Source organism: Gallus gallus, chromosome Z (genome assembly GCF_016699485.2).
Source record: "Gallus gallus isolate bGalGal1 chromosome Z, bGalGal1.mat.broiler.GRCg7b, whole genome shotgun sequence".
NCBI classification, from domain to species: Eukaryota; Metazoa; Chordata; class Aves; order Galliformes; family Phasianidae; genus Gallus; species Gallus gallus.
The window spans coordinates 25,820,199-25,845,583 of NC_052572.1; the positions used below are offsets into that span (position 1 = coordinate 25,820,199).

Sequence of the window (25,385 nt, forward strand, 5' to 3'; positions counted from 1 at the left end):
AGTCAGGGGACAGAAGTGCAGTCCAGGCTGATGGTTTTGAAAGGCTTTAAAAAAAAAAAAAAAAAAAGTACCCACGTGAAGGAACTGAGCATTACAACGCTGGGTAGGTAATTCTATGGAGTCCTTCTTGCAAATGTCTGGACTTTATCTTCCTTTAGCCAGTCCTATCCATCGTGCATGTTCAGGACCTTATCATCTGTCAGTGATGCAGAAACATGGCCCATGCTCCTCCAGTGGAAGCATTTATTTTGCTTCAGAGGAAGACAGTCTTCAGAAAATTTCTAAGATAGGAACAGTATGTGGAAAAAAGTTTGTGAACCCTGTGGATCACAGGAGCTGCAAACAAAAGAGTTGATCCAACGTGTAATGTTTCACAGATGAATGTTCAGCTTTCATTTCCAGTGAGAAATCTGTAAGGGTGGAGGAGAACATCAGCCAACAACAGAAAAGCCTTTCTATGCATATTCGCCACTTATTCCTACGCCTAGCTAAGCTGTAACATCTGATGAAAGGGCCCATAAGCACAAAGAAGATACCCTTTATTGTTTATTCTTTCCCACCATAAAAAAAAACTCTTATTTTCTGAAATACACTTCAGTTTTGGGAAAAACTATTGTATGCTAGAAAAATCTTTTAGGGGGAAACTCTTCAGTTTTACAAACAACTAGATATGGCATTTCCAGGTACAGGAAATCCAAGCTATTTTGATAGCTACTGCTGCTTACACCTGTGTCGCACAGTTTAATGTGTTTGAATCAGTAAATGTGACAGAATAAAGATACTTGTTAGAAAGTTTATATGCTTACTTAGATAGTCAACCTGGCTTACACCGTGATTTATTTATTTATTTTTTAAGGTAGAAGATCTCTTCTTTCTGCTGCATATGTGGACAGCTCAAAATGGGAAAGCAGACAAAAAGAGGAGCATAACCTGGGTGAGAAAAGTTTCTTTATTTTTCCAACACTTTGACTAGTTAATTGCACCTGAAATAATTTTAGACTACGTCATCACCTATAAATCCAAAAAAAAGTAATGCACTAAAATGCTTCTGAGGTTCTGTGTGAAAATCTTCCTTAACATTATAAATGTCTTATATATTAAAAGCTGTAATGATGAAAGAAGTCAGGATTTGTCCATTTACACAATGTTTGGTTTCTACAACCCGTTTTATTTTTTTTCCCCACAAAATCCAGATCTTATTTGAACGTCGTGTTTTTCTGTGTGAAGTCTGTGACAACTGTTTCTGATTACAACTAATGTTTTAGTTGTAATGCATTGCAAAAGGAGCTCATTCTATAAGTATTAAAGGACAACGCTCTAAAAATGCTTATTTAATGAATATTTTCTTCATAAGTTTGCAAGATGGAAAAGTACATATCCTGTTGAAATTTTAGATTTTTTGAGGTAAATTTCAGATGACATGCCAACTTACTGGTGACTGTGTTGCATGGTAAGCATCATGGAAAATGTGTTTCTATTCTATAGATACATGTGCATTATTTAATAGGCGTAGAAATTTTGTACCATAAATGAAACAGTTTTGGAGACCTCCCTGATGCACAGTCTTTGTCTTTTATTTTCCATTTCTAGGCACTTGAACTATAACTGTTAACTTTAACGCAAATTATGAATCTGAAAGAGGAATCAGGAGGTGAAATTCAATGGCTTTTCTCAAGCAGGAGGACAGATGAAAGTATAACACTTTTTATGGACTAATTTATTTGTTATTTGCCTGTAAAGAGGTAAACTGATTTGTCAGTATTTTACAGTACGTGGACGAGAACAGCTGGTAAGGGCTTTTGAATATAGCCTGCATCCAGTAATGCCTTGAAACTCTTTCCTGTCAACCAGCAGGTGGTGTTCAGTCTGTAGCTGCAGACATTGATGCCCCATTGCACTTGAGCCTGTCACTTGCAGATAAAATACAGTTCATATTTTGACCAACTTTATAGAAAATATTAATCAGTTGTAGAGGAAAACATTGTATAACTTCTTGTACAGTCCATGTTTGGCTATCACCAGACCTAGAAAGACCTGGCAAGCATGGTTTTTGCTACTGCTCTGCCAAAGATCTTGATCCAAAGCAGATACTTGCAATGTGGACTTTGAAGAACAAATTTTCATTCTGTTAATTCAGTGTCAGCTGTGTTAGCATTTTCCAAGACTAGGCAACAGTAGAGATGATGGCTCTGTTGCTCTCAGTTGCGTGGTTGTGCATACAATCTTCTGTGTAGTAAAGGGTGATTGTGAGTTCTTTGTGTTGTGGAGATACTGCTTTGTTTTTATTCCACACGGTTTCAGAACTGTTATTCTGGAGAACTATGGCATGTGAGTATACTAACAGGAAAAAACATGTCTTTTTGATTTAAAGATGAAGGTATTATTTAGATACATATAAAGCTGGTTCTCTGATGCAGTGACGTGCTGCCGTGTCAAACTCACTGACTGTGTCTATATGAGATATATTTTAGTCTCTTCTGTGTAATATCAATTTAGCAATCCATGCGTTAGCAAACTGCAGTACAGAAAAAAAATTGTGGGAAAGAAAAAGATTGTATTTTGCGTACACAGAAGAACATTTTTTTAAAAATGTAAATACTATAAATGTCTTAGTTTGGAATTTACAAACTGTGTGGTGATAGGAAGATATGAGTTTAGAAGAAATTTGAGCTGTACTTACTGAAAAATAGATAGCAAGGGAACAGGAGCCGTGGCTGGATGTCGATTGCATAGCGTTTCAGTTGATTTGTTGCTAAACAAGGGTAAAATTAAGTGATAGCAGGTATCATGATGAGAAAGATTGCAATTATCGAAACCTAAGAGGTCGGCAAAATTCAAGTGAGATAGATAACAGGTTTTTTTTCGTTGTTGTTGTTTAAAAAAAGAATATCCCGGTACCTGAAATGGCTTATCCAAAACACCAGGTGGCAGCACTTCCTTTGCAAACTCCCCTGATTTCCAATTGAAGCGTTCTGTGGTACTAGGCTGTAGTTCTTTCCAGAAGCTGCCAGGGATGTGGATAAACAGAGAAATATGAAACATAAGCTTGTACTCACTTCAGCCTTCCTTCATGTTTTTCTTAATGGAAAAATCTGGGGCTCAGTTGTATGAGCTTTTAAGTTGCTGTCCCCTCACTGGGTTTCTGACCTGTCCTGAGCCACTTCAGAGTTAAGGTTAGCTCACATTCTGGTTCTGTGACCTTACATAGTAGCCAAGCAACCTGTCTGTAGGGTATCCCCATACCATGGATAGGTAGAAAATGGGAGTCAAATTGAAAGTGTATTGATTTTTTTTTCCCTTTTTTAGGCCTCCAAACAGGTGTTAGATGTCATAAGTAGTGACTTGGAAGGCAAGGGAGAATATTTTCCCAATTGTTACCCTGTAGGCAACAAGAAATTGAGTTTCAGTGAGTAAATGAAATTGCTTATGTTGGTGAATGTGAAATCTGACGTACTGGTATTTTAAAGACAGGTGTGGAATTGTGTCCAAAAGTTGTGACTGTAGCTCAGACATACGGTTTGTTTTGTTAGTTTGTGTAAATCCATGAGGTACTGCAATACACAGAAGTGTATTGGTAGTGGATTTAAAATTTTGCAGAAGTTTGTATTTTGGAAGTTTTTATGCAGAGAGCGTATATGAGATAATATTTATACTGCTGACTTCTCTAATAATGACTAGCAGGAACACAGTGTGAAAGCATTTGCAACACACCTCTGTCAGAATATACACAGAATTTTGCTTTAGCCATTAAAATATTTTCTTAGTTTCTACAACAATGTTGGTGTTCAGTTTTCACCCCAACCTTTAGTAGAATAATGGGACATTCACATTCTAGCACTTCTGTTTTTAACTGAGAGCAAACTTTAATCTTGATTATGTGGTAGGAACTTCAAGAGTAAGCTTCGTTCAGAAAAGATAGCTGAATTACTTCAAATCCAAGTCTGAGAGAGAAGTCTGCACTTAGGCATTGTTCAGAAAAACAAACTAGGAAAGAGATCCTTACTGCTAATTATTCATATCTAGAAACTATAGCAGAAAGCACAATTTTTCTGGAAACAAACTGATTTCTAATTAACTTGATTTGTCTTCTGTTCCTTATATTTAATAACTTCCATTTTATTGTAACTCTTACACTGGAGCTGATAAATCATCACTTCACATTGCTTTCCATGCTGAAGTTTTGGTGGAGAGTTCTATATTTGTAGACAACATGAATGGTCAGTCATTGAAATTTTGCATGTGAACTCTCCCAGTGTAGATATGTCTGTAACAGTTCTGGAGTGTTGCATCTAAGGCATTTTATTCATTGGAATTACATTCTCCTTACATACTTAATGTTCCCTAAGGTAGGCATTTCATCTTTGTGAGCACCTAGGTAAAAGAAATGCTAGACTCGAGAGCTGAGTATGGCCTACAGTGGTTTTAGATATCACCTTTGAGTTTTCAGTGAGGTGTTTAACAGAAGTTGTTCTGGAGTACATAATTCTGCCCCAGCCTGTGCAGCTATCTGTCCGATCCCTGTTGCTTCATCATCAAATGCAGGAGATTTCTGCGTGAATACTTTTCTGAAAACACAGATGATGAATGTTGGCTGACAGTTGGCTTAGCATGTTTAGGTGAGAACCTAGCCATTTCCTGTCAAGTTGACCTGGCTGCAGCGTTTCTCTTCTCTTATTTTTGTCACTGCTGGAAATTCCCTTGTAGTCTTTACCTGTGTGCTTCATCCTGAGTGCTGGAGAGACAGGAAGTGCAAAGTGAAATACAGATACTTTCTGTGAGGATATTCCTATAGAAAATGCTTTGCCATCTAATAGTTGATCTGCTCTCCTAGTGGCTTTGTAGTGTCGTATGGTTTTGGTGGCCTACATCATTTCAGCATCCACATCATATTTTGCAAGAGCTGGTCCTTGCCTTGGCACCTTTGCTCTCAATTTCCCTTTCATTTCATGGTGATGAAATGCTCACTTAGTTGGAGATAAGCTGCTTGTCAAAGGTGATCTTTCGGTGTTCCTGAGAATACTTTCAAGTGCCTCAGGAGGGAATGTGTTATGTAAATACAAAATACTGGTATGCAGCAGATGGCAGTATTATCCAAACTTAAGAGTCAAACAAGACTTCTCATTTTATGGTGGCAAAAAATATTTGCATGTGCCTTGTAATTTTAGAGAGTAGCTGTAAGATCAGGGTAGCATTGAATACAGTCTGTAGTGTTAAAACTGTATACCTCTCAGTGTTAACTGGTGGTACAAGAGAAATTGTAAATCACTTTTTCTATGGTTACTGGTACAGTGCTGCTTTCTGTCCTTTCCAGTATTGCCAGAATAAATGGTTTAGTTATTTCTGATGTGGTGCTCTCTTCATGTGTTGGGGTCAGATGACATTTTTGGAAAATTAATTGTAACAAGCCAAGCCATCAGCTCTTGCAGTGCAGCCAATGAGACTGATCCAGGAGCTGTGGAATGCAAAGAAGGAAAGGAGGTGCTAGTGATACTACATAAGATTATATACTGGATTCCTGCACATGGAAAACTGAAAGAAGAGTATGGTTGAAGTCTCTAAATATTGTGGATTGAATGTCATCAGTTCTTGTCTAAGATAAAAGTCTAACAGCTGATACTAAACAGCTTAGTCTCTGAGTCATCAGTTTCTGGTAATAGCACAAATCTAAAACTGTAGATTAAATTAATGAAGTTCAGTGTTAATCTACCTGTTCAACAGTCAAAAGCTTAAAATTCCTGCATGGTCAATTTAATACTGTTAGATGACTGCTGAAGGAAAATGCTATTAAGTTAATAAGGCACTGGAACAGTGCCAAGTTTGATTAACAGAATTTCTTCTGACCTGCTGTTTGTCGCTGTAGGGTAAATGAGTATGGTATGGCTTGTTTTTGTGTTTCTTTGTTTTATCAAAGAGGAAAGGACAAATACCAAAGGCACTGTCCAGCATACGCGAAGCTTGAAAGCAAACATGAATTAGAAGGACATCTACTCTGGCTTTTTAAATGAGTTATATTAGTTACCTCATCCAAGACATTATAAGGTTGAGAAACTTTCCATAAATTATTTCCTATTGGAGTATTTAAAAATAATTGAAAATATTATTTACCTACAACTTCAAAATGAGATATTAATAAGGAATCAATTTAATTTCATAGACTCAGGTTATATTCATAGAATCAAAGAATCCTCAGAGTTGGAAGGGATCTCTAAAGGTCATCTAGTCCAATTCCATTGCAGTGAGTGGGGACATGCACAGCTCAGTCAGATTGCCCAGGGCCTTATCCAGCTTTGCCTTGAAAGTCTCCAGGGACGGGACACCCACCAGATCTCTGGGCAGCCTGTTCCAGTGCCTCACTACCCTCACTGTAAAAGACTTTTTCCTTATATCTAGCATAAATCTCCAATCTCCTTAAGCTTGAAACCATTTACCCTTGTTGTGTCACAACAGACAGTGCTGAAGAATCTGTCCCCTTCTTTCCTGTAGCTCCCTTTAGACACTGAAAGGCTGCTAGCAGGTCCCCTTGCAGCCTTCTCTTCTCCAGGCTGAACAGCCCCAGCTGTTCAAGTTAAATGATAACTGTGAAAGTTTTTCTATAATATCAGTTGATTAAACATACTTTTCTTCTTTTTTCTCTAGCTGATTTAGCCAACTTAATGGACAGAACCTATGAAAGAAAGCTGCCTGTCAGCTCTTTGACAATAGGCCGGGTAAGAAAATAAATTCCAATCATGAAGTGATGGAAATGACAATGGAATGCGTATGAAATCAAGGGAGCTCAGAGGATATAAATGATATCACCTCTGCTGTGAGCTGTGGGATCATAAATGTCTTGTTATACTGTTAAATTGCTGTATAAAACTGTTTTATTGTTTCTTTGTGCTCATTAGTTAGCACCTGGACTGTTGAATCTTCAAAGCAGAAACAGAACTTTTTCTCAGCAAAGATGAGCTTGACTTTGTTAGTGGGATACACTTTTTCATAATATATGTTTCCTCCCTTCGTGTGTGTTTTGTCTTTATTAGTGAGAGCTTTAACGTCCTCTCAGGTACTTTATAAGAAGCCAGGCTGCAAAGGGAATGCAATGTGTTAGCACACTGCCTACATTCTGAATCACCACTGTGGTAAGGGTATACTAATGCTAATTAGAATCGTTAGCACTGCTGTCCATAGAGTCACAGAACAATTAGTGCAGTTACTGAACTTCCTTGATTATTGGCTCTGAAACTATAGAGGAAATGGGTGTTATTCTCCTTTTTACTGCTTAATCAGATTTACTTTGTACCCTCCTCGTGTTTCTGCTTTGGGCTGACCTCTGCACTGGATAAGTGACATTTTCAGATCTCCAAACAGCTTCCCTTTCTAGTACCTGAATCTCACATAAAGTTCAAATTTTCTAAAATGAACATAAAGTACACAGGCATGCTGTTGCCACACTCAGAGATGAGATCTATACGTACACATAATACAAGGAAAGTTAAGGAACTAAAGAACAAGTACCAGTCAGCTTAAATGGTTATTTTTAGCTTATTCTTAGGTTAAAGAGAAGAACTGACCTTCCTAACATGTTGTGTATGTATTCTGAGCTAAAGGCATTGTGTAACTTCATGCTCTTGTTGAACATACCAGAAAAGAGGATTCACTGTTACCAGAGGAGAAAGTCTGATTGAAAACCTTGCTTTTGTAGTTGATAGCACTGGGAATTGTGTGAGGTTTTAAGTGGGAAAGAAGTCGTACTTTGCAGCTTGGAGATTGATTTCTTTTCCTTACTCTTATTTGTATGTATGGTAAAATACAAGATGCTATCATCCTTCAGAATTTATAGTATGAACGCACAAAAACGACAAAGGGGAAAAGAAAGCTTTTTAGAAGGAGCACAAATGAACGTTGAGACTCATTGAAAATTGGAAAAAAGTTAGAAATTGAATACATGCTCAAGGGATATGTTTTAAGCGAAGAAAATAGAAAAAAGCAAGCAAAATAATGTGTCATGTGTTGTAGGGATATGGTTCTCAGATTGTCTCCGTGTACAATATGTAGCATTGCTTATAGACTGGGGAGAAGTGGTTGAGTTTAGAAAGGTTTTACTTTCTGCAGCTTAGAAGAAACCTGATTAGGAGCAACGGGAGACTTGAAGACCTCCGTTATTGTCAGATACCTAAATATGCAGAACAAATTATGTGTTTATTCAAGTGACATTTTTTTCTAATATGCTAGATAAGTGCCCCCTCTTAAGCTTTTATTTCTTATTTTTTAACCAGTTTGTTGACAACATTTCTTCACGAGAGGAAGTGGATCAAGCTGAATATTACCTTTACAAGTAAGTGTCTTTACTTCCAACATGAACTTTGAGGAATACAAATAAATATCATAAAGTCTTGCCCTTTTAAGACTGTGACCCTTTTATGTGCTGTAAAAATACATGCATCTGCTATCTGTCAACTCACACCCAAGGGCCTTTTTGGTAACTTCCCCTTTGTTTTGGTTATTTTCTTTCCAGACCTCTGCCATTAAATTCTTCTAGGCAGGTTAGTCTGAGCTGCTGAGCAGCTAAAACTACTTCCAGTCATGATTTAAATTATGGATGCTGGTGTTATAAGGAGTTCCATCTGTTTACAGTATTTCCTTCTCAAGCTTTTTTTGTCTTTCAAGTGATAATTTAATTAAAATGGCTATATGCATTGTGTAAGTACAGGGAAACTAGCTTGTCTTCTCAGAATGAACAGAGCTGTAAACTGGATTGCTGTGGTAATGATCAAGACAGCGAGGCTAAACAGAGTATGGTTTTGTTGCTTTTTAAAAAGAATCTCCTTTGTTCTCTGTGTCCCAGATAAGCTATGTTTACCTTATTGCAGGCATTGTTAGGGTTTTCTGCAACTAGTTTGTGTTGCTGCTCGTATCAGATTGAATGCTTGCTTGCTTCAGATCAATACATCTCAATATTGACTCTGAGAGGGCAGTAAATCTTGCTGATCTCTTGAATAGGTTAGTTCTTTCGTGGATGATTACATACACATTTCGAGACATAGATTTTCTCATAGAGAAACTAACTGATACTGTCAAAGTGGATGAGAAAGCATGTTTACAAACAATGCCATGTGGTTGTATGTAAATAACGATTGTTGTTACTTTCATAAAGAAGTTTATGGTATGGATGCTTTCAGTAGACTCGTAGTTGTAAGTGCATGACTGCATGATACTTAAGATCTCTGTGAACTTCTGGTATTTCTGAGCAATAACTGAACCTCAGCTTCAAGCTGTATACAAAAGAATCCAGTTTGCTATTACAAGTGATATCTTACAATGAAAAAATAAAAGGAGGAAGAAGAATCTCTTATAAAAAGTGCAGGTTAGCGAAGCTTCAGTTACTTCTGGACCAAATTTCATTTGTCCTGTCATGAAATTTAGAAATCATTCTTGGATTTTTCAACAAACCCTGGTGAGAGAAGAAAACAGGGGAGTCAAGTCTGCTTCAGACTACTCTTTCTACTTATTTATTTTTTAATTTTATTTTACAGATGCACTGTTAGTAACTTGTTTTAGCATTCTTGAAGTTTATTACATGAAACGTGCTACAGAGACTCCAGTTCTCGCTGGTTGAATTGGGGCATCAGGGCAGCCAAGAGTAAGTTTGATAGTTTAGTTGCTGAGCCTCAAAATGCAGCAGGTAAAATCCTGATAGTAGAATTAGCTGTTCATATGTAATGTATCTTAATAGCGTGTTTGTTTTTTTTTTTTCCTTCTTGAAAACAGGAAGGTGAGAGAGTGGCAAAAACTTAGAAATACCAAAAATCTTCTGCAGTAAGAGGAAGAAAATAGAGTGGGAATCTCTAACATAAATATCTTCCTCATGCTATCTCTGGCTGATCAGTACCTCAGCTTAAAATACAGGTTTTTTTAATCCTTAAGAGCACTTTGTAAAGTAGAGGTTTGCAGTTCAAAAATAATTCCAGTAATTTACAACCTCTCTAGTATATAATTCTTCTGCAGTTAGTAAGATTAGTTATGTGTGCATCAAGTATGATCATTTGTAATTGATACAAATTTTAGTAGCTGATAAGGAGAAAATAGAAAGGTACCGATGTGTCACACTTCCTATAGTTAGAATTTTTCTTGTATGTTTCCTTATAACATTCCTTGGTTCTGCTGTTGTAAAATGTTTAATCTTTTGGTGACGTTAGCATCAGTTTTCCGGGAGACTTCATTCCAACGTGTTACATGAAACTATTCTCAAAACACATTAGCATGCAGGTAGTGAAACACAGTATAAAGAGGTCTGTAATTCATGTGAAAATGTAAAAATCCCAATTATAACATAAGCTTCCCTTTCAAATGAAAATAAGTTTGCTAGCTTCAGGAAATACAAAATGTGGTTGGTACCCACAAGGTCCCCTTTTATTATTCTTTACATTTTGTGCTTAAGCTAGAGTTCAAATGAAGGACACATTTATAAAGATATCTGTTGGCAGCTGGGAGGATGTTGTCACGGAGTCCTGCAAAGATGGCCACACCATGAGACTTAAGGAGGTTGAAGAGAGGGGGAGTTAAGGAATAGAGAAGCTTTGTCAAGAAATCTTTTTCTAGCTTGTTACTTCCTTAATGAAAAACAGTTCAAAGCACTTTTTTTTTTTTTTTTTTTTTTTTTGTTCTGTGATTATGGTGACGTTTTTGAAAAAAGAGAAAAGCCTTATCACCGAAAAAGTTTTTTTTTTTGTATCTTCTACAGCATACAAATCCATTGTGAGCAAATGGCATGCATGTTTCCTGGTAAACTGGCTATATGTGCATTTGCCTGAATGTAGCTATGCAAGATGCCCTCAGAGTCCTGTATTTTTCCTCATAATTACTTGTGGAGTGTAAACGAGAGATTTAAATGCCTATCCTCAATGCTGTGTGTTTCTGGCAATCTGAGTTGAAGGGTAGTCACTTTCAAAGCCCTTAGTGGAAGATGATTGTGGTATGAAAGGGCAAACTGTGCCAGTGGGAGGATTCAGGGGAAGAACAGTGATGTTTCCATTCTCACTGTGTGTTTTTGTTTGTTTGTTTTGGTTTGTTTTTTTTGCTGAAGACAGGAGTGCCATAGCTTAGTAGAGTGGGCTTTTCTTCTATTATGTCAGGCAGGACATAGTTTTGAAAAGTAGTATTCTGGAGTATCACTGTAATGTGTTGAGGGCTACAACACACAATAAACACATCATATTTAGTCCCGTTTCAACTTTTTGTCATTTAAAACAGTGAATATCTAGCCATACTGTCTCCACAGAGGATCCTGAGCTCTCAAAAACAATTTTGTAAAAACTGCTATGCAACATTGTGGAGCATGTCAGTGAAATGGTAAAGCCATGACATCACCTGCTTTCAGTACTCCTCTTTTTGTTCTCTTCTGAATACCTCCCCACCCTAACTGTCAAGACTTGAAAATCCTTTCATCTCCTAGGATCTCAGTAGAAATACTAATCAGAATGCGCTTTCTGCTAGATCAAAGACCTGCAGTTTGCCTTACTTGGTCCTGTCTCACTGGAATGTCACTGTTTCTCACATCAGAGTGGTTTTCAGATGATCAAAACATTAGCATAATGGCGGTTTTATGGTGAGGTAACTTGCTGATTCAGTATATAGGTTTTGTGCCTAGAATGATTTTCAATGTGTTTGAAAGCTATTGCAGAAATTTTATGTTGAGGCTCCTTGAGAGGTTTTTTAATTGCATTGAACTCACGACTGCAGCGTAGGAAAAATATATATACATAGCCTGTAAAGTGCAGATGTTTGTCTGTGGATGTGCTCTCCAAATTCTTGTGCAACCTCACTGGAGTTTTTGACTTTCCTTGATTGATACTTGTTTGTTGGAAATTAAGTTAGTTCCACAGGTCTTAGTTCTTACTACCGGGAAAACAGAAGCCCGGCAGCTCTCGCGAGAGCGGCTGACGTGAAGTGAGCGTTGCTAGGGCAACGGCTCTGCATCCGCGCCCTCTGCCTAGAAAAAGCCTCAGGGACTGAGGGGAGGAGCCAGGGTGTGTGAATCACGTGGGCCGTTCAGACGAGGTGAAACGGTAAGCTGTCTATTCGCATGACTATACAGGGAAGGGTTGTTATCTGGCTGTGAAAAAGGTGATTTTCAGGGCAAACCCTGAGTGGATCGGTGAACGGGCGGGGCACCTTGCCATATAGGAGGGGGCTTAACACTTAGCACTTAATAGGTCACTTAACAGGTCGTTGCTCTCTGAATACACCGAGGTGCAGCCATGGTCACCACACTGCGGCGAGCAGCTGCTAAAAGGGGCGTGGAGACTCAGACAGAAAGCATGAATGTCCATGCTGCAGTTGAGGTCTCAGGCTGCAGAGAATGCCTGGCCCTGTCACTGCTACAGGAGGGCAGCCGAGATACCACCTGTGTGCGGTGTGAGCAGGTGGAGGATCAGCTCATCCTGGTAGTAGAGCTGAAGGAGGAAGTAGAAAGGCTGAGGAGCATCAGGGATTGTGGGAAGGGGACTAATTGGTGGAGTCACACTGCCGTCCCTACAGGAAGGATGTGGGGGGGATGCTCCTCAGGCAGTGGAGGATCATCTGCTGTCTCACAGTCAGATGGGAAAGGGCAACCTCAAAGACAGCAAGGGATGGAAACATGTCTCTGTTCGGAGCAACAAGTGGACTGCCCCTCAGCCTGTCCGACCTTCCCAGGTGCCCTTACCTAACAGGTACGAGGCTCTGGAGCTGGATAGACTGGGGGATTTGGATGTTGGTGAAAGTCCATCTGTGCAGGAGAGGTTGCCCAAGGCTAGTCAGTCTGATTCCCGTTCTACTACAGTGTCAGTCAGGAAAAAAAGAGGGGCTGTTGTCATAGGGGACTCATTTCTGAGGGGAACCAAAGGCCTGATATGCTGCTCGGATCAGTCCCACAGAGAGGTGTGTTGCCTGCCTGGAGCCTGGGTGAGAGATGTTGCTAGGAACGTCACTTGCCTGGTTAAGCCCTCCGATTATTATCCATTACTGGTTTTCCACATTGGAAATGAAGAGGTAGGCCAAAGAAGTTCTTGGGCATTCAGAAGGGACTTCAGGGTTCTGGGAAGATTTCTGAAGGGATTGGGAGCACAAGTTGTGTTCTCTTCTGTCATCTCAGTTGGTGACTGGGATTTGCACAAAAGGAAGAGGGTGGACGTGCTGTATGAATGGCTTTGCAAATGGTGTCGCACTCAGGGCTTTGGGTACTATAACTTGGGATGCAGCCTTGAGAAAGGGGGAATGCTGAAGGCAGATGGGAGCCAACTGACTAGAAGGGCCATGAATATTCTTGGGAGCAAGCTGGCTGGGCTGGTTAGCAGGGCTTTAAACTAGATATGATGGGGGAGGGGAGCATTCTGGGTGACAGAGAAGCGTGTAGGAGCGCTGTCACCTTGGGAGATGGTAAGGGAAAACCTCAGACTTGTCCTGGAGGTATGTGGGAGGGCTCCTCTGAGAAGGCAGTGAGGCCAGTAAGCTAAGCTGAAGTGCCTCTATACCTATGTGTGCAGCATGGGAAATAAACAGGAGGAGTTAGAAACCGTGGTGCAATTGGGAAAGTATGATCTAATTGCTATCACAGAAATATGATGGGTTGAATCACATGATTGGAATGCCCTGATTGAGGACTACAGGCTTTTCAGAAGGGTTCGACAGGGGAGGAGGGGTGGCAGAGTTGCCCTCTATGTTAGGAAGTGGATAGATTGCAAAGAGCTGTGTCTGAGGAATAGCCACAATCAGGTCAAGAGCTTGTGCCTGGGAAGATCATGGAGCAGATCCTCGTAGAAACTATGTTAAGGCACATAAGAGATAAGAGGTGATTCGAGACAGCCAGCATAGCTTCACCATGATCTGCCTGACCAATCTGGTAGCATTCTGTGATGAAGTGATGGCTTTGGTGGATGGGGGAGGGGTGGTGGATGTCATCTGCCTGGACTTCTGCAAGGCCTTTGACATGGTCCCTCACCACATCCTTGTCTCTAAATTGGAGAGGTGTGGATTTGAAGGATGGACTGTTCGATGGATTAGGAATTGTCTGGATGGATGCAACTAAAGGGTTGTGATCAGTGGTTCTGTGTCAGGGTGGAGGCTGGTCACAAGCGGTGTCCCTTAGGGGTCGGTCCTGGGACCGGTGCTTTTCAGCATCTTCATCAATGACACAGACGGTGGCATCGAGTGCACCCTCAGCAAGTTTGCGGGTGACACCAACCTGAGCGGTGCAGTCAATACATTGGAGGGAAGGGAAGCCATCCAGAGGGACCTGGACAGGATGGAGAAGTGGACCCACGAGAACCTAATGAGGTTCAATAAGGCCAAGTGCAGCACCCTGCACTTGGGTTGGGGCAGTCCCAGATATTTATACAAACTGGGGGAAGATCTCGTTGTGTGCAGCCCTGCGGAGAAGGATGTGGGGGCCCTAGTGGACAAGAAAGTGGGCATGAGCCAGCAGTGTGCACTTGCAACCTGGAAGGCCAACTGTGTTCTGAGCTGCATTAAAAAAGGGGTGGCCAACAGGGAGAGGGAGGTGATTGTGCCCTTCTGCTCAGCTCTTGTGAAGCCCCATCTGGACTGCATCCAGGCCCGGGGACCCCAGTACAGGAAGGACATGGAGCTCTTGGAGTGGGTCCAGAGGAGGGCCACAGAGATGATCAGAGGGCTGGAGCGCCTCTCCTATGAGGAAAGGTTGAGGGAGCTGGTCTTATTTAGCTTGGAGAAGAGAAGGCTCCAGGGAGACCTCATTGCAGCCTTCCAGTACTTGAAGTGAGCTTATAAACAGGAGGGGGAATGGCTGTTTACAAGGGTGGATAGTGATAGAAAAAGGGGGAATGGTCTTAAACTGAGACAGGGGAGGTTTAGGTTAGATATTAGGAGGAAGTTTTTCACACAGAGGGTGGTGACGCACTGGAACAGGTTGCCCAAGGAGGTTGTGGATGCCCCATCCCTGGAGGCATTCAAGGCCAGGTTGGATGTGGCTCTGAGCAGCCTGACCTAGCTGTGGGTGCCCGTGTTCATTGCAGAGGATTTGGACTAGGTGGTCTTTAAGGGTCTCTTCCAACTTAAACAATTCTATGATTCTGTGGTTCTAGATGCATTTTGCACTTAGTACTGACAGAAAAGCTTTCATTACTATTCTCAGAAGAATTTGCATATCTTTCAGCAAGAGTCTTTCTTGCCAACAGCTCAGAGCATCCTGTATAGTAGATAGTATTGGAAATAGTGGTAAGTATAATATGAGTAGTAAGTATTTAGATCACGGCTGAATGTTGTGCTCACTACGTGCTGAAGGAGAAAAGGCAGCACTTTGTGAGGGTTTGACTCATTCTCACCATAAAGCTAATGTTTGCTGTATCAAGGGGCATTCTAAAGTTTTGTTTTGTTTTTTTTTTCTCTTAAGTTCCTGCACCAGCAAGAAGCCCTGCTGGAGGCAGGTTGTGCATTATATTTTAGAAATATTGAAAGTCTAGACAGAGGTTATGTTGTAGCCAAAAATGTAAAGAGTGAGCAGTTCATACGAATACAAATGAGCAGAACAGAGCAAGGCCTTTTATAAGCTTCAGAACTTAAAACACAAACACATGCAGACATTATTCATTGGCTGGCTTTGATGACTAATAATTGTAAAGATACACTTGAGAATTAACCCCATCCAGCTTCCCCTAAAAGAAACTGCAGGTTTGATTACAGATCCTGAACAGTATTGGCATCTAGGGCCAGACAGCAGGTCCAAACCTGTGTGAACAGAAGAACTGTTTCTTTTATTTCCTCCCATTATAACTTTAAGTAGTGTTAGGTAGTAAAGCAGTCTTTTACAAATAAGTAGAAGATTGCCACTGCAGTTATAAAATACTGAATTTTTCATAGGCTTACAGCTGTTCACAGGACTACGATAATCCCTTTGTTGGGAAGTGCTAACGTGGTCGTTATTGTACTTGTCAACCTGAATCATTCCTTAAAGGTGCTTATTCTTTTTTTTTAATAAAAATAAATACAGCAGAAAAAAATAACAATGAACTATGGCATTAAAAAATAGTCTCGATGTGCTGTAGACCAGAATTGTTTTACTGCAGGGAGACTGATTTGAATTAGAACTACTTGAAATGTTGAATTTGATTTCAGTGTAAATCAGCAAGCAAGAAACATGAATTCAAGTAGAAGATTTTATTCAAGTTTTATGTTTATAATTTTTTTAATCTTCTGAAGGAAAGCCATATTGTTGTTTTCTGATAATTCTTGAAGCTATTTTGATTTTTCTTTGAAATTATTATACTAAATTTGGAACTATTTTTTTTATTGACCAAGAAGACCATTGTATTTTTACTTATCAGGTTAACAGGTATTCATTTGCAGGATTAAATTTCATGATTGATAATCTTTTAAAAAGAAAGAAGTGTTTACTACAGTGCTATTTTTATTTATATGGATAGTTTTCTTAAGAAATAAATTTGAATGAAAGTATTACCTTTCTGCAAGCATACACATTTTAATGATTATGTAAACATTAATTAAATTAGATGTAAATATGGAAAACATATATCGGAATGTCTTCTGCATTTAATACTTCCTTATCAGTAGAAGAAGTCTTGTTTCCATTTGGTGAAATTAGCAGATTCACAAGATATCAAAATTTTAGTATTTGTATGTATTTTTAGTATTTGTCTTTATGCATCTTTTTTTCTAGAACAGTGAAGCATTGTTTCTTGCTGCTTTCAGTTGCAAATTACTCATTGTCAAGCTGAACTAAACAACATTTTTATCAGCTTTCGCTTAGGGAGTCCCACTGCTTAGTACTGCAAGAGCTGTAAGCAGCAATGAAGGTAGCCATTCAGATGAAAATGAAAAGGTCAAGCCATTTTAGCTTCATCTATCTGCAAGCATAATGTATAAAATAATGAAGAAAGTTAAGGAAAGTAGCACATTTATCCTTTGGGAAATATATAGTTTTGTGCCACTGTAAATAGTGAAAATGCTGAATACATTAAATGTCTCAATTTAAAAACGTAGAAATGAGTGAAAATTCAGAAGTTTTCCAAATCAGGTGAAGCATTTCTTGGGAATGTTAATGGTTGTGTTTACTACTGTGTTCAGTAGTAAATGAGAGAGTAAAGGAAATTTGAGATAAGTTATGGTTACCATTACAGATGGTTTTCTCTCAAGTGAATCAGGATATTCATGGCTTAGGTGAAATGTATAAGCAGCTGTGGATGAACTTCTGAGATAAGAACGTGTATTTTATTGGAACTGGGTTTTTAAAACCAAGAGTGTTTTGACTTTGTAAATTTTATTCTGCAGAAATTAAAATTAGAAGCCAGAGATGAAATCTAGATAGAAAGTAGTGCTGGTTCTCCAGTGTCCTGATGTTGGGTATAAGAGTTGTGTAAGCTGTTAAAATATATGTTGGCTTGAATGTTCATGTTGTAAAGCTGGTCCTCTTAACCTGGGTTTACACAGGATATTCTGTTTTGTTTTTCTTTAACTAAAAGAAGTGCTTGTAAGAGGTGGAACTGGAGATCCATTAAGTGTGTGAAATATCCAGATCACATTACAGTGTAGATTAGCAGGGAAAGGGATTTATTTGTCTTTTTTTTTTTCTTTGCCTTGCAATATTTCAATCTTCAATGAAAAATTCTCCAGCAGTCTCATGTGAGTGCTGATAACAAACATACAAGCTGTTTGGTGACACTGTTGATATCCTACCAACTCTTGCGGGATGCAAGGAAGCAGAGATGGGGCCAAAACATCTCTCTGATATTCTGCTGCATGAGAATTCCCCTCTGCACCATCTTTTCTTAAGAAGATTTTTGGTGCTGTTGAATGGTGACAAATCATGTACAGGTTTTGTGGTGTAATCTGATGGAGAGAAGGACAAAGGCACTGTAATCTTTTTTTCCTGCATTATGTCACAATTGAAATAGAAGGTTTGCATGCACTTTTCAGTGAGTGCTTCCTTTCTTTTTCGTTTGGTACAAGGAAATACCCACGTGATCTGAATTTTAAATGGATCATTGTATACAAGCTTGTTAGGTTCCAAATGGCATTTAAGATGAACACACTCTGATCAAGCATCTTATTAGACTTCCTAGTGGTAAAAAAAAGAGTGTTCTGTCCTTTCCTGGTAACAGCAAAGACAGTTGGATTAATTGAATGCTCCAAAAGAATATGTATTGTGTTGTGCTCTGTTAACTTCTGTGTATTTCTGCGTGTATGTAGCAACCAATAGTAGAAGTGATGCAGGTTCTGGAATGTAAATGCTTTTAGAAATTGCAAGAATGTTGAAAGGACCTCGGAAAAGGGTGAATTAGTACATCACACATTGATATGATCTTTTCTTCTTACATGTTACATGTAGTCATGGACAAAATGATTGTAACAAAATCAAAATCACTTGTGAGGGAGAAACCTTTTTCAAGCATGCTTTTTTTCTCTTGCACACAGTAGTTGGGAGTATGACTGTTTTAATTTACTCAAATGGATGTTTGTGCTTTTGTAGCTCTGAAGACATTTGGTGAACAATCAGTTACTAAGCTGTATTAAACTACCTGATTATATCCATCGTGTAGATTTCTTGTTGGCCACAGTAATAAAGAATTTTGACAGGCTAACTTAATGTTGCTTGATTCCAATGAATCATTTTTTTTTTCTTAATACTTTCATATTACTCACAATGTCCAAAATGTGCAGGGGAAAAAAAAAAGAAAGGTAGGTACATTTATCCATCTTGCATTACTGCTTAGTTCTGGAACATGTACAGTCCTGCCTGTGAAAAACTGTTCTACTTCCTGAGGGGGGAAGAAGCTTGTGTTGCAAACAGATCTGCAGAATAATTCTTTGCTGTAACTGAATAGAGATACTGATAAGCAAAGGTCATGGCTTAACATTTTCTGGGGTTGATTTCTGAGGTCGTTTCTCTCTCTCTTTCTCTTCTTCTATCCTTCTCTCTCTCTTCCTCTGTGCAAATTTCTGAATGTAACATGCCTACTAGCCAAGTGAAAAAACAGAGAATTCAGAGTGTCTACTTAAAACAAAAACAAAGCAAACAAAAAAAAAAGCTACTTTAATAGTGAGCTATTTTTAAAGCTTCATGCTCCAGGTAATATATCTATACTGTCTGCTGGAATGAGGCCTGTTGCATTTTCAGTGTGTCTCTGTACCAAGGACTCCTGTCACTCTGCTCAGCTACCTTTAATTTTCCTTCTGGCAGGGTCCTGGCTACCCCGGTTTGCATCTCTGTCCTTTACTTCTTAAATCTTCACTTCACAGACAGAATAATGCTTTCTGTACTCTTCTTTTGGGGCGAGAGGCTGGTGAGTTGGGGATGTCAATACTTAGATAGAAGTCCCAAGCCCTCCTGTCATCTCATTTTTACCTCCTTATCATACCCCTTACCTTATTTGCTAAAACTCTGGCGCATCTCCAGGTTTTCCAGTTGTCTTGCTATCTCCCGTGCTATGGGCTATCTCGCTGTGCTAGTTTGAAAGCTTGAGTAGCTCTCTTAAAAATGATGTTGGTCACTTCAGGAATTTCTGCATAGGTGCTCTCTTCCCAGCATTTATTTTCCTTTTTCATCTACTAACAAGTCTTTTGGTGCACTGTGATACACGTTATTGAAATGTGATAGAGCTATGGTCCTTGCCTCCCAACTTTAGCCTTGTTCATGATCCCTATACATATTTTGTGGGCCGGGTACCCAACTGACTGAGGCTTAGATCAGCTGGGAGAACAGTTTGTCTCTTTGGACCAGGTAAGGATTTGTCCCAGAATGTAGTTCAAGGAATGTTTAAGTAGTCAACAGTGAAAGCATTCTTTGGTTTGTCTTCAGAATTGGAGAAGGATATACAGAAGAGCAAGTGGTAGAAACTCCTCTTGTATCAGCTGTAAATGTAGATACAACAAATACAACTTCTCTTGCTGAAAAATGAACAGGGATTTTTTATTTTTATTTTTTGATCATTACTGTGCAGCTTGACGAGCTGAAAGTGCATGGATTGTGTGAATGGATTTGCAGGCAGGTTTACATCTTTCTGAGTAATATCTTTTTCCAAGATTGAGTGTATATAAAGCTGTCTTTAATCCCAGAGTCAACTTTTTGGTCATCATCTTTAAATGATGTTTATCCAGTTCAGATCTCTCCTCTTTCACTGCTGTTTTCATTTTACAAAGGAGAAAATTACCCGTTTCTTCAGTCTAACTGGGCAAACTGAGGGAAAAGAAGGGCATGTGCAGGCAATGGAACAAGGATGTGTCACCTGGAAAGAACTCAAGGATGCTGTCTGCACATACAGAGATGGGATTAGGAAAGCCAAGGCACTGATGGAACTGAACTTGGCAATTGATGTTAAAACAAGAGGAAGGAATTCTACAGGTACACAGGTTAGAAGATACAGGCCAATGAGAGTGTACCCTCTCTGCTAAATGAGAAAGGAGAACTAGCTACAACAGCTATGGAGAAGGCTGAGGTACTCTGTGAGTTCTTTGCATCAATCTTAACCAGCGGCCAGGATTCTCACATCTCTGAACTTCACATCTCTGCATCTTAACTGCTAGGTGGGAAGTGGAGGAGCAAACTCCAACCCACTGTAAGCGTAGATCGAATCTGAGACCAACTTATGAGACTGAATGTGTACATGTCCACGGGGTTGGATGACATGCATCCCAGGGTCCTAACAGAGCTGAGCTGATGTGGTCACTGAGCCATTTGCCATCATATTTGAAAAATCATGTCTGTCAGGTGAAGTCCCCAGAGACCTGAAAAATGGAAACGTCACTCCCATTTATAAGAATGGGAGGCAAGATGACCTACAGGATGGTAAGCTTCACCTCTGTGTCTGGGAAGATCATGGAACACGGATCATGGAACAGATGATCCGAGACAGCCAACATGACTTTATCAAGGTAAAGTTATGCCTGGCCAATATGATGGTTTTCTGTGATAGACTGACGGCATCGGTGGACAAAGGGAAGGCAATGATGTTATTTACCTGGACATCTGCAAGACCTTTGACATGGTCCCCCACCACATCTTTATCTCTAAATTGGAGAGAGATGGATTTGAAGAGTAGACTGTTTGGTGGACAAGGAATTGGTTGCATGGTTGCAGCCAGAGGGTTTTGGGCAATGGCTCTATGGTAGGACTGGTACTTTTTAACATCTTCATCAGTGATGTAGAGGATCAGATTGAGAGTACCCTCAGGAGAGTTTGAAGGTTTGTTGGAACATGACGATCTTTAAGGTCCCTTCCAGCCCAAGCCATCCTGTGATTCTGCACTTCTAATTACTTACTTTCAACTCAGTTCCATTAGCAAATGAGCAGAGCAGGGCTAAATCTAGCCAGAAGTCAAATAGATAACCTTTGGGTGTAGACAGCCGGGAGTACAATGGAGGTCCTCTGTTGCCTACGTTTTCTGTGCCAGAGCTCTGGAAAAAGCAGATTAGATGCTGGCTGATGTGGTGGACAAGGTGCTGCAGCAGTGAGGGATGATGGAGGAGCAGCATACCCACCTTTCTTTGCAAAAGTGTTGCTTTCTTTTGGTTTTCATTGAAGTTACTACCCTGCAATGATGACCACTTTTCATAGGTTTACCTAGCCGAGGTCAAATTCTAATGCAGCAATTTCATCTCATGAAAGACACTGTTGTTTTCTTTTGAAAATCATTATTCTTTTGAGGAATAAAAATAGTTTTTAGAAAAAAAGGGAACACATCTGGTACATAGTTGTACCTAGTTGCAGTATTTTGCTGTGTGTTCTGTACTCTCAGTTCTGTTGAGCAGTGGATAACCTTATATTCATAAGCCTCCAATAACGTGAGCGCCCGAGAGAACCAGATGCTTATAAGTGTCTGTTCAGAGCCTGAATACAAGATCTGAGTGGGTCACTGCAACATGGCAAATTGGCAGGGCGTACTTTGGTTTTTCATAACAGGCTGGTGCTCAGGTGCAGTAGCAAAGCTAGAAGTGGACCTTATTTGTAATCATCAGTCTTTGCTGTGTTCCCATTCCAAAAGGGAAAGCACTACAACGTATGCCATTGTATTTTGAAATCCTTTGCTTGTTTTGAGTCTCACAGGCTTGTTCAGTGTGCATCTTGTACCTACACCCACGTAGAGGAGCATTTGTCCTATTGCACATGCAGTACTTGAGGTGAAGAACCTACTGTTTCTTCAGGTAACAGGCATGATAGCACAGTATTTTTGTGATAGCTTGAGTCAGATTCACTTTGTTTATCCCTACCTTGCATACTGTTTGATGTGCCTGACATCATATGCAGTGAAATAAATAGCATTCCTGTGCCACTGGGCTTCGAAGAAGTTAGATATACTTACTATTCCCTAAAATCACATAATCTTTTAGATAGCCTTGCTGAAGAATGCCCATAACAAAGTAATATTTTGGTACATAGGAAGTTTCAGACCTGCTACCAATATGTGTCTAGCAAGAACTATCTCTCTGGTAAGAAGTAACTTGCTGTCAGTCTTGAACCAGTTACGAAGGTGATTTCTGCAATCACAAATTAGAAGCAGGCTTTCACAGACATTTCATTTTGAAAAAATATATCTAGTTGATAACTTGTGTATGAGCTTCCAGGCATGTGGAGAGTTGTCTGAAATAATGACAGGTAAAACTGAGCTGGTAAAGTAGTAGCAAACTGAACAGTACTTTATTCCACTTCTTACAGCTATTGTATTAAGAAGTTTTCAGATAGATGAGTAATGATTCCTGCAGAACTGACTTTCCGTGGAGCTTTAATACAGCAAGTTTTAGTGTGACACAGTTAAATTCCACAAAGTAATAGATCTACTGTGTTTTAGAGTTCTTAATCTCTGTATTTTTCTATGCCAGGATATCAGGCAAAGATATAATTAATGCAAGTGTTGGTTTTAAATTAGATTTCATTATAGTTGCATGGGGACAAGGAAAAGCACTAGAGAGTATCTTATTAGATCACTATAGCAACAGCACAACCCATCATTCTCTGTTTTCCTCAGCCTATGATACTTTCTACTCAACCACTAGATTATCAATGGAATTTATGTTCAAAATAAGATTTTTAACTGTAAAAGCCCAAGAATATTTTAAACAGAAATAAACCCTTGAAGCAATATCCTTTATAGTCAATAGTCTGGGGGAAAGTTGTTCATTTTTTATTGTTCTTGCTATTAAAGGAAGATTTTCCAGTTTCTTATTAACTCTTTAAATGAATTTCAGCTTTGTGATGAAAGTAGTATGGATTCTTCATGAGCTGAAGGAGAAAATCTTGTTTCCTTTCTGGTCTTCTCCCGGAAGACTGGTAGAGATAGAGGGTGATGAGCCCATAATCACCAGAGACCCTCTATTATCCTGAGAGAGAGAGAGAAAAATAGGAATGCTGTATTAAAGCATCTAATTGTTTTGTTTCTTTCGTTGCAGCTGTGTCTCTAAGCAACAAGAAGTAAAGTAAATTTTGAATGCTGTCCACCTCATTCTTCTCTCTTGATAATAAAGGAAGGAAAGGAGATGATATCTTAATTATCTTCACCAGGAAACTGGCATGGCTTGGCAGTCACCTGCTGGTCAGACTGAGAGAAGAAAAGGGCACGTACAGGCAGTGGACACAAGGGCATCTGTATGGCAAAAGAAGGTGATGACAGTGCCTTCTAATGGAGATACAAACACTATAGAGCTATAGCATGTAACGAAGAGGATAAACTGGCTTACCCCCTTTCAATAACCAAGGACAGCTCAAAAAGAGTATTATCTCTACCCAGAGAGATGCTGCTTCCTTGATTGCCAGCCCTTAACTGAGGGTGAGGAGGGGTAGATCCAGGCTCCACCCATTCTTGTCACTCAGGTGCATTGCTTGCACCTGAGCTCCCTGTGTTAGCTACGATTTCTCATCTGGTACTCAACCACTGATTCTGGCTATGAACTGACAGTTTGGTTGCAGGTATGTCACCTGGAAAGAACACAGGGATGCTGCCTGGACATGCAGAGATGGGACTAGGAAAGCCAAGGCACTGATGGAACTGAACTTGGCAATTGATGTTAAAAACAACAGGAAGGAATTCTACAGGTACACAGGTTAGAAGGGACAGGCCAAAGAGGGTATACCCTCTCTGCTAAGTGAGAAAGGAGAACTAGCTACAACAGCTGTGGAGAAGGCTGAGGTACTCTGTGAGTTCTTTGCCTCAGTCTTTACCCAACCTTCTCTTTAACCTGACTTTCTTAATTTTTATGCTTTAAACATGGAAAATATGTTTGTACCAGAATTTCAAATATTAGTACCTTAATTCTGAGCTAGAGAAAGGCTGTGACTAATCTCATGTTTTATCAGGTTGTATTCTAGAGAGAACCTTCACCCAAGCCTACCTAAGAAAACCTTGCTCATACTGGAAGCAAATGTATTTTGCAGAAGTGAGATTCCCTTGCCGTCCTACTGGGGAGTGTGTAGTTCTGAAGTATTTTGAATCAAGGTGGATATTTCCAGAGCTTTTTAGGAAATGTATCTTGCAGCCTAGAATGATTTTCCTAGGGATAAATGGTGTCCTAAAAAGTATTATGTTGTTTGAGCGCAGGGTCTGTACTGCACTTTTTCTACTCTGGATAGGAAATTAGTATGAAGTTTAAAGGAATTCAGTGCAAGCATGTAGGATACTGAGGTTGATAAAGATGTCTGAAGGAGTTTTCCCCTCTGCTTTAGAGGGGTTCATGACTGCCTGTTGAGGCCTGGTGGAAGAGTTGTTACCAGATATGTTTCAGACCCAGGAATCTCAATAAGTAGCTTCAGACTTTGCTGCAGGCTCTGGATCTGTTGCTCTTACCATGAGTGATTCTCTAAATTTACATACAAGTAGAGCCTTTTGTGCTGCAGAAAGCTGCTCCTGCATTCAAACATTTTGATGAAATTTATAACATCTAACTAGGGTATAACATCTAACATCAGTGAAAAAGTTCACTGTTATTTACTTACAAGAGTGCCTTAAATCTATCAAGAGGAAGATGGTTTTTTTTATTGATGTACTGCTGGAGATTGATAACAGTAGGCAGAAATGCCTTTTCTGTCAGAAATTGAGCTTGCCATTTCATTAAGCAACTTAAGAACTGACTGTCAGAAAAAGTAGTTAGGAAAAGGTAAAGGAAGCACGAAACCCTGGCTGCCACGTAGTTGACTGCTGTGTATGATAGATGATACTAAAAAGACTGCAAAGCTGAGCTTTCTTCACAGAAAGGTGGTTTTGTGCACTGTCATAAATCGGTATGTTGACACTCCTGAGGGGTGAATTCAGTCCCTTCGGTTGTTAGAAAAGGTTGATTACCGGAGAAAGGTCCTGAAAATGCCTAAGGGGCTGTGTAGTACGTACTGCCACTAAAAACATCTCACTTCCCAGTTCATGCAGTTTACCAATTTACCAAGTATAATG

At 39.6% G+C, this 25,385-nt stretch overlaps 1 protein-coding gene across 2 annotated transcripts in view; it reads left to right on the forward strand.

The window, feature by feature from the left end:
- The window catches only part of MRPS27 (mitochondrial ribosomal protein S27), a 46,496-nt gene that overhangs the window by 360 nt on the left and 20,751 nt on the right, over nucleotides 1-25,385 (forward strand). Inside the window, exons 2-4 of one of the 2 annotated variants that reach the window (XM_424803.8) lie at nucleotides 857-934; nucleotides 6,637-6,707; nucleotides 8,259-8,317. In XM_424803.8, the coding sequence (XP_424803.2) occupies nucleotides 857-934; nucleotides 6,637-6,707; nucleotides 8,259-8,317 (208 nt within the window). The remainder of the gene's footprint in view (nucleotides 1-856; nucleotides 935-6,636; nucleotides 6,708-8,258; nucleotides 8,318-25,385) is intronic. The other variant, XM_046905615.1, reaches the window with a different exon arrangement.